Genomic DNA, 10,482 nt, shown 5'->3' on the forward strand with positions numbered 1-10,482 from the left:
GTAAATTATGAAACAAGAAAGAGAAATGGAGGATAAATTTCCACAATGCATATGTCATTGTGAGATCCTTATCATGAAATAGATGTAACAATACCTTGATTAAATCAGGCAATACCAGTAAGTAATATACACATTATGATGTTATAGACAAACATGTAGGTTGATATGCACATCAAATTAGTCAACAAATTAATAAATTAACTTAAATTATCAAAGGAAACAGAATGTACCTATGAAGTACAAACATCATTATATTGCTTCAACAAGTTTCTTCCAAACTGCAAGTAGAACCTTCTCTGAAAAAAAGGGGAAAAAGACATCTAAACATAGGGGGAACAAAACCGTCGACTGCGGTCAAACCCCTTAACACTAGCTGGAATGCAGCTTAACACTAGCATTATTGGCTGATTTGGGCTGCTTTTAGGCCGATTTGGACTGCTTTTCGGCCCAAAACGCTTTTGTCTCGAAAGCGCTTTTGAGCATATTCTTGCGTGATGAAAGTGGCCCAACCACTTAATAGGCCTGCTTTGGGCTTTAGTGGAGCAGCAAGGCGCTGCTTTCAATTTTTTTTTGAGCGATTTTCTCCACTCTTTACAGGATTAAGATTATCCATACTGCTCAATATATTTTATGTTATGCACACTGCCAAGTTTACCTGTTATGATTATATGTCTAGTGCAATATAACTTGGTCCTTTTTATTTCTTTTGTTCAAGAATGTTGGTAAACCTGTTTTGACCTGGGACCCACAATCCAACCTTGCTTTGAGCACAGTCATGTTAAGAACACAGAATTTTCAACAATGGGTAAGAGAGAGGGTTAAAAAGAGTTCGGTGCTGGTTTGTTTTACTAAAATTTTTTTATTTCCAAGAAGGGTTAAATTAATCAGCACACATGCTCAAAATGTTTACCTGGATTAGGAAAGGGCTCATGAACCAGCTTTCCTAAAAACATCTTTTAATCTGGCTTAAAACTTTCAATTGCATATGTTAACTCCTGCTTAAAACTTTTACATACCCGTCGCCTCAAGAGGCCAATACATTTATCTAATACTGGTATTTTTTTAGTTTTTCCATCTTTTAGGTGTTAAGACCCTAATGCCACTAGGAAAGAACCCTAGAGGGGGGTTGAATAGGGTTTATGTTAATCTAATCCGATTTAATACTAATTAAAAACTAATTAACAATATCCTAGTAATTATGATATACAACAAGATATATGAGCAATGATATGCAATATAAACAAGGGCGATATAAACATGCAACAATGGAGATATAAAAATATACAAGAATAAATGCGCCAAAGCCAAACTCAAACACAAGAAAATGATCACGGAGTTCGGTCCTTTCGACTTACGTCTCCGCTCCCCACTCCCGGGGAAAATCCACTACACAACCGGGTTTTCGACGCTCACCCGAAAAACGTTTACACCTCACAAGTTTGGTTTTCTGGCTCACCGAAAACTCTACAATCTCACACTCTTGCAATCACACTCTACACCCTCTAAGAGTTGGTCTCTAGTCCGTGTCATTCCTCAAGTATTCGGATTTACCACCTCTCGTTAGGCTTTACTACCGACGTCACTCCTCTTGGAACTGACTCCGTCTCTCACCACACACTCCTCTCGGTGTACAAGTGTAATACAATGTGTAACTCACAATAAGGCTTAAATACAAATGATTTGTTCTCTATAATGGATGAGAATACAATGTAGGCTCTCTCTCAAAGATACATTCACCACAATCCAAATTATATAATATGTGTAAAATACTAAAGCTCAATGGTTGTGTGTGTAAGCAATGAGAAATAATCAAAACTAAACTCAATTATGAAATCTAGCTTAATAAAAAATGATAATAAAACAAATATATAAATGTAAAGCTAGAATTGAGTTTAAAATCTTCTCTAGAAATCAAGAGAGAGAGATGAAGTTGAAGTCCAAACACCAAATATATGATCTCCTCCTCTTGTAAAAACAACTTCAAACAAAACACACTTGAAACAAAAACTTAAACAACCTCTTAAACTTGTTTAAAAACTTTCTTAAACATCCATATGAAACAATGAAAGTTGAGAGCTTTTTATAGCCTCTTAAACCACCTAAACCCCCCCCAAAAACTCATAAAAACAAAAACTAGTCGTTATAGGCTGAAAACATGTCATCAGTCTACTGATGATCTCACCAGTTGACTGATGAAGTCGACCGTTGACAGTTTTGGCAGATTCTGGAATTTTTACGTAGCTGGTTTTATAAAATCAATTAAAAATAGCAAATCAACTCCAAAAATAATAAAATTTTGAGGTATGTTTCTAAACATGTAGATAAACATGTTAGAGTAAGAATTTCTGAAATATCACTTTTCATTTGTGAGAAATAAATATTTGAACACAGATATTTCAGATTCTGAAAACTGCTGAAACACCCGATTTTTAAAAATCAATTCAGCATAGTAAATCAATTCCAAAAATTATAAAATATTAGAAAAAGTTTGTAAACATGTAATATAACATGTTAGAAAATGAATTTCTTAAATTGCATTTTCCATTTGTGATCATTTATTTTGTAAACCGTTCAAAACATGAAAATATATTTATATACGTGTTGTTAAGTTTTATTGTTTATGTGGCTAAACACATTGTATATCAAAACCAAAAATGATAAATATGAAACATGTATGTATGTATATAAATAAGTATATTTGTTTCATATTTAAATGATAAATATGAAACATGTATGTATGTATATAAATAAGTATATTTGTTTCATATTTATATAAACTTGAAAACTATAAAACCGTATGTATGTATATAAATAAGTATATTTGTTTCATATTTATATAAACTTGAAAACTATAAAACCAAAACATGTATGTATATGATTGAGCTTAAAGTATCTACACACATAGTATAAATCTTAAACTAAATTACCCAAGTTTGATTGATCTTCAAAGAGCCTGTCTTGATTGCGGATGAAGCTTGATATTGAATATGACTTGAAGTGCAAATGGTTTCATATCGACTATTTCCGTCAACCTCCATTTGATATAATTGTTATGGCACAATGGCATCCAACCTCCGACATCGATATTTGTGTAGATTACCTAACAAAACAAATGCAAGCACTTGACGCACAATGTTAGGAATTGTTTGTAATCATCAAAACAAGATTAGGGAGTAGGCTCATAAACATGAGACCAACATTAGGTTTGTCTTTATTACTACATTAGTTAATATGGATATTCTAAAGTTGAAGATGATACTAACTAATAGATTTTGTTATTTTCAAAAGTTTGCGCTAGTGTTTCCAATTATCTTGTTAGTCTATACTCTTTGAAAAACTAAAGGTGTTACTACTCATCAATGGTGGTTAGGGTCACCCACAAACCTGCAGAATATGATACTTTAGAGGTTCCATACTTCTAAAAGCATTTACATCATGAAGCCAAAATATCTAGATCTGAACTTATAAGAATGGCTAGAAAGAATGGAAGGTCTTCCTAGATTGCCTGTGACAACTTATTTTTCTCTCTTGCTCTCGAGATGATGCAATGATTTAAATGTGCAGACATCATTCTTGTGATTCTGTGAATCTGTGGTGTAGAAATTTAGGTAGTTCATTGATCTAGAAATTTGGCCCTCTATGCTTCATCCTTTTCTTTCTCTTAGGATGGTTTTAACAGTCAAAAGACTCAAAACAAACTATAATATGGCTGTCTTACTGGTAACGAGATAAATATAATGAATAACTCCTGAACTTCAAATGCAGTTTATTCCATATGGTGATTTCGTAAACTACTGGATCATCTTGACTTGCTCTAATATATTTGTTCTGAAATCTCACAGTTAATCAGAAGACTCTTACCATTGAATAATCCTCTAGCTTATTGCATATGTTGCTTTAATATGATTGTTGCTAAACTGTATTTCTTTTGTGCTTCTCAGCCTTGCAAAGGCATATTGCTTTTTGGGCCTCCTGGTACTGGAAAAACTCTTCTCGCAAAGGCCCTTGCTACAGAAGCTGGAGCAAATTTTATTAGCATAACTGGTTCAACTCTTACCTCAAAGGTATGTACCTCAGTTGAATCCCTTTTGACCTAGTTTATTACTCCGTTTCTTTTGCCCTTTCAACATAAATTCGTATTTGTTTAGGTTTTTAGATTATAGTTATGATTGTCATCAATTAGCCAGTGCAGAGGGACTTTAAATGAAGTTTTAAGGTCCTCCATGCAAGTTTTGTTCCAAATTTCCAACAAATTATGTTTATTAATTGGTTACAGTCATTTTAATTGGTTACAGAAGAATTTTGAAACTTGTAACTGGAAAACCTAGATGAATACCTTGCTTCTTTTCTGAAAAAGGTGAAAAATATTAAATGAAGTTTACTTTGTATAATTTTGTCAGTACCTTTCTTTCTTTCTTTCTTTCTTTTTCCCCCTTTGCATGCCTAATTTCCTTTCTGTTTCTGTAAGTAGTGGTTCGGAGATGCTGAGAAGCTCACCAAGGCTCTTTTTTCATTTGCCACTCGATTAGCTCCTGTTATCATTTTCGTTGATGAGGTAAAGATCTTTTTATTCATATGTAATCCTCTGTATTATCCCTGTGATTTATTGAGATTCATTCTTGATGATTTGCGGTGTTATCGTGCGGACCATTTATATGACTTTTAACTTATGCATCTAGCATATTCAACACAATCCAAAATCTGAAAAATCAAGGAAAAGGAAAGAGTTAAAAAGTTTGGGATCTTTTTTATTTAACTTGATACACCATTAAATAAATACAGAATAATGTTAACACCATAAAATAATTGCACATTAATGTCTTGCCAAAATGAAAGTACCTTCGTATTTTAAAAATCCAAGAGTGAGTCAATGTCTTTCTATTGGTGTATGAACTGAATGGTTACTACAAGTTTTTGCCTCCTTCAATTTTTTAAAGTTGTCAATATTTACTGATATTGACATCTAATTCAAGCAGCTCACGTGGCATGTTGCAATCATATAGGTCAGTTAGTGCAGCAAAGTTATGTTGGATTATATATTTGCTGATATTTACTTGTATCTTGTGAATATCATCCAAGAAATGTTACTGGATTTCGTCAGATACTGGCATTTATAAATGATGGTGAAATCAAATTCAGAATTCACAATAAAATGACGAGCTGGACTTGAACCTATGACTAGCTGGATTTTGTCAGATAATGGCATTTATAAATGATGGTGAAATCAAATTCAGAATATCATCTTTATTTAATTTGTTGCTTTTTTTATCTACCTTCTAATATAGGTAAACCTATGACGAGCTGGACTTGAACCACATATCTCTTTCACAATTGCAACAGGCTTTGTCTTCTTTTTGCTTTTTTGATGTACCTTTGAATATAACTAAACCTATGGTGAGCTGGATTTGAAGCACACATCCCTTTCACAATTGCAAGAGGCTTTGTCCAATAATACATTGAACTTGCTATATTTAGTTTCGTAAATATTTTTGAATGGGAAAAGTAGAATAAGCACAAGAAACAAAATACCAGAAAAATAGCTTAACACAGTATAGGAAACGTTCCTAACTGATCATTATTGTAACTCATATAGTATCTTCTAACCCCCAACATTTATAGTTGCGATTACTGTGGGACCAAAAAAAAAGAAAAAGTAATATCACTGCTTTTTGTCTCTGGTATACTGCTGTTTGTTACAAGCGTAGTTGACCTCTCCCTGTTTTAGAATACTGTCTGTAGGGTAAGTAAACTTATGAGCAGTTCCATTTGGTTCTTATCCGTATCTTACCTTAGAAATGTGATTCTTCAAAATAATATCCACAATCCCCACAGTAGCTGTTTTTATAGATTCTTCCATGGTTTAGTAGAACTTTGAGTTGATGTCCACGTTGATGAGCTTAAAATTCATGATGAAAAGGTAGGCTACCTATCAAACAACTGGCTGCCATGATTATATAGGAGGTTCCTTGTCTTATTTATTTTCTGCTGGCAAACTTGGCCCCATCCTAGGAGTTGGTCATATTTTGGGCACTTTTTCGACTTTGTATCTTGTAATGGCAAACCTATTTTGAAAGTTAATTGCTTAGTTAAAGATGTTTAGTATGTGTTTGGTTAGTAGAATCTTTTTGAATAGTTTTGTCTTTTTTGGGTGATGGAACACTGTGACCACCTTTCAAGGTGCTACATTAGTCTACAACTTATAGCATCTTATTCTATGCAGAATGCAGATGCTTTTTTTTAAAACTAACTGTAAATGTGATTTTTGCAGGTTGACAGTTTACTTGGAGCTCGTGGTGGTGCTTTTGAGCATGAAGCAACACGGAGGATGCGGAATGAGTTTATGGCAGCTTGGGATGGTCTGAGGTCAAAGGACAGTCAAAGGATTCTTATACTTGGCGCCACAAACCGTCCATTTGACTTGGATGATGCTGTTATCCGCCGATTGCCCAGAAGGTAACAATTGGAAACATTAATGAACTCATACATCCTTTATCTGATGATTAATTTTTGTTAGTTAGTGAGTTCTGTGATAATTGTGAGCCTGTAGGATATATGTAGACCTTCCGGATGCTGAGAACAGGCAGAAAATTCTTAGAATATTACTCTCTCAAGAAAATCTAGAGCAGGGCTTTAAATACGAAGAGCTTGCCAATGCAACTGAAGGATATTCAGGAAGCGATTTGAAGGTATGTTTGCGTAAATATGCCTGCTTCTGTGAATCTTATGTTTTGCATTTTCTAACTATCTCACTACTGCCATGCAGAACCTGTGTGTTGCTGCTGCATATAGGCCTGTTCAAGAACTTATAGAGGAAGAGAAAAAGGTATGAACCTGATCTAGGCACATAACGTAAAAACCAAACTAACACATTTCCTGAGAGAATTGAACCAATGTTAGCACAGTGAGGTCAAATTTCATTTTAGCAGGATCATTGCCATGTGATCATAAATAAGTTTATCTGGGTTTACTGTTAGCATAGACAGTACGAACTGAAACACAAACAACTTTCTTTGCTTATGGAGGGTAATACTGTAAGTAACTAAATGGAGCATGTAGATAACTCTCTGGTATTGAAACAGATTTGTCGAACCCATTCAATCTACAGATATGAGAATGCACCCAAAGCCTCTCTCTATAGATCATGTTGTCTCTAGGAAAGGTCATTGCCCGTCTTTGATCTTGGCAAGGAGTACAGTCATTATATTTGTCATCACAAGGCTAAAGTCCGGACACTTATCAGAGAGGTCATTAGGAATGTTTTCTTTATTGTGATGTGTCTCAAAGTTAAGATTAGGCAAGAGAGTACAATCAGTTTGCTTATTGACCTGTACTCCTATGCTGTCTCCCTTTCCAAATCCACTCCTCTGCCAAGCGCCAAGTAAATAGAAAAAGCAACACAAACTGACCACGATGATAATTGATACAGAGCTTCGTGTTCTGTTATCCCCCGGGTTTCCTTTCATAGCCATTATGCGCCTGAAGTACATTAAGTTTAAATAACCTCAGAAGGGATCAATTGAATAAATAATTAATTGTAGAAAACAACTAAAAAAAGCATCATCACTCTGAATGTAACATACTCAGATATTGAAATAAAGTATCACTATCAAGAAAAGGATGCAATCATCACTCTGAATGTAACATACTCTGATATTGAAATAATTAGCACTATCAAGAAAAGGATGCATCAAACCTTATGTCTAAGAAAACGAAAAATAGCTTTTTTTCATAGAAAGCTCTATCTTAATAAAACATGCCTTTAGATTTTTTTTTTTTTGAAAAACACTCCCTAAAACTAACAATGGATCCGTGATTGAATCAATTGGTTGGAGGTAAAACAACACAAATCTACTAACATCAACATTAGTGATGCATTATTTTTTCCCTCGAGAATTATTAGTGATGCATAATGATCAGTCAAATGCTTAAGGAAGAAACAATCTACTTGCTAAATGGAGTAATATCACTTTTATATTCAGCTCCCAAGTTAATTTTGGGGGGTGGGGGATAACATGTGGTTTACGCTAAGCCAACATTAAGAAATCTAAATCCTCTCCCCTAGAATGTACTAACGCTCGAACAGCAAACCCAATAAAAGACATGACTCGATAATAAAGTATCTTCTACAAGAAAAAAACCAATAAACACGATCCATTATTAACATTTCATCCCACAATCTAAATAACAAATAAAATCTAAATTTGAGAAGAACCCATCTGCTATCCAAAAAGGGTCAACAGCAAAACAACCAAATCTATAATATTAACAAAATCTAATCTTTATAAGAGAAAAACGAACCAAGATCTAAACTTTGCAAGACCAGAGGAGGAGGAAGAGAGACCTTACCTAGATCTTTGATCAGAGGAGACAGCTGCAGATTCAGATTTGAGAATGGAAGAATTACTGTTGGAAATTAATATACACTGTCATTACTTCCCACTGATTTTATATTAGACAATGATGATGAGAAAGAAAAATTAATTCATGTACCAACAGTAAAACATAGGGTGGAAGTAGAGAATGTAATAAAAGATCATTAAGGATAACAGCTACAATTAATTAGTTTATGGAGCCCACAGCGGTCACCAAACTGCACACTAAAAGGACACTACAGCTTTGAGTCCCACTCTGTTGAGGGAGGGATTGGGTCGGGGTGGGGTTTAACCTGACCCCACCTTACGGTGTCGGTTTTGATGAGTATGAGTCTCAAAAGTCGAAATATTAGGATGGACTGTTTTCATATGAGTGGGTCTCTATGTAGGATTGGGACTCGTTAAATTTTGAGATATTTTGTGACAAATCTATGATATTTTGAGGAGGAAAATTATTTACTTATTCGTATGACATTGCTTTGAAGCTTATGCTCTTTCCAAGTAGGATAAATATCGTAAAACCCTTCCCATCACATTAGGGTCGGGAGCGGGCCGAGTCGACCCGCGGGCTAACCCGGCCCACCCCGGCATGGGTCATGATCCGGCCCGGCCCCTAGTGGGCCGGGTCCAACCTGGCCCGTGACATACACTGGTCACGGGCTGAGCTGGGTCCAGCTCCAGACCCACCTTGACCCGACCCACTATCAACCTGGCCCGGCCCACAACTACCATGTTCTATCTACGGTGGCTATTATGTGTAGAAAGCTGGCATGTTTTCAATTTGAGCCTGGGAATAGGAGCTCAGTGATCAACCAAGAGGCAATAATCACTATTTGTAATTAAAACGTTATGTTTTCATTGATTTTTTTGCTTCCCTTGCGACGTACTGGTTTCCTTCTCTTGTCATTTTTTCTGTCCCTTTGAGGGTTTTTATCTCTCAGCATAACTGTTCTTGTTAATCGGCAGAGTGAAGGTAGTGCAACACCTCAACTGAGACCTCTTAATTTAAAGGACTTCATAGAAGCTAAATCCAAGGTATTGCTCGGTTTTTTGAAAAGATATCTACATCTGGCTCTATCCCGTGTTATTTTGATGACTTTGCATTATTTTATATTGTAGGTTGGTGCATCTGTTGCATATGATGCTGGTAGTATGAATGAACTCCGAAAATGGAACGAAATGTATGGGGAGGGTGGCAGTAGGAAGAAATCACCATTTGGCTTTGGCAACTGAATACAGCATTAAAAATCGTTCTCTTTTCCCTGATCATCTTTTTCCGATCAAGATACCCCTAATTTTTTTTGAAGGCAAATAAATCAGCAGATGTAGAAGCCAGGAGCAGCAAAATGGCGCACGACTAAGTGTTGTGTTCAGGTCGTACCTATGCCTGAGCTATCCGTCTTGTTTGCTAATTATGGCTATGTCGTTTGATCCTCAGAGGAAATATGAGCTTTCATAAGTTCGCCAAGGGGCTTCACCTTACACTATAGAATGCAGATAACACAAGTTTAGCTATTCCAAGCTTCATGATTCATAGAACAGTTTTTATCAGGTCTTTCTTTTAAGCTTCAATAGACCTTAGTTCTATATGTAATATGTTATATAATTTTTTTCACTGTAGTGGCATGTAATCTTGCTAATTATATGTTAAACTTTGCTTTGCTGAAGATCATAGTTCTTGTTAGATCTGTCGGTGAAAATTTTCAGATGCCGTTTTTCCTTGGATTGACCACATGTACTGTTGTAATACACCAAGAGAGCCTGTGATAGGTGAATAGATTTTGACTTAAATGTATTTTCTTTCTGCGGCATACCCTCAAATCTTTCTTTGCGTAATGACTAGACTTTGTTCACAGGCTATTTGAACTCAATAAATCTTTTTCTATGTTATTGTTATTAGTTTATTCTCTGCTACTCGTGGACGGATACGGCTCGCGGTTTTTTGGTCAAATATAATATTTTTGCCGAAGTTACGAGGGTGGGTAATGGACTATATAGATTATTTCATTATCAATGTTTGATGGATATATATATATATATATACACACACACACGATCCTCTCTCAGTGTAACTTTTGATTTTTGTTACTTCAGTTAAGTGGCAGGATCT

The 10,482-nt window shown here is 35.2% G+C and overlaps 1 protein-coding gene across 2 annotated transcripts in view; it reads left to right on the top strand.

Annotated features, from left to right (window-relative positions):
• The window catches only part of LOC109832631, a 28,917-nt gene extending 18,732 nt beyond the window's left edge, over positions 1-10,185 (top strand). For both annotated transcript variants that reach the window (XM_020400014.1, XM_020400015.1), the window contains 7 exons: positions 3,942-4,064; positions 4,472-4,555; positions 6,269-6,453; positions 6,548-6,686; positions 6,764-6,823; positions 9,339-9,407; positions 9,492-10,185. In XM_020400014.1, the coding sequence (XP_020255603.1) occupies positions 3,942-4,064; positions 4,472-4,555; positions 6,269-6,453; positions 6,548-6,686; positions 6,764-6,823; positions 9,339-9,407; positions 9,492-9,605 (774 nt within the window). In that variant the 3' untranslated portion in view covers positions 9,606-10,185. The remainder of the gene's footprint in view (positions 1-3,941; positions 4,065-4,471; positions 4,556-6,268; positions 6,454-6,547; positions 6,687-6,763; positions 6,824-9,338; positions 9,408-9,491) is intronic.

Source organism: Asparagus officinalis, chromosome 3 (genome assembly GCF_001876935.1).
Source record: "Asparagus officinalis chromosome 3, Aspof.V1, whole genome shotgun sequence".
NCBI classification, from domain to species: Eukaryota; Viridiplantae; Streptophyta; class Magnoliopsida; order Asparagales; family Asparagaceae; genus Asparagus; species Asparagus officinalis.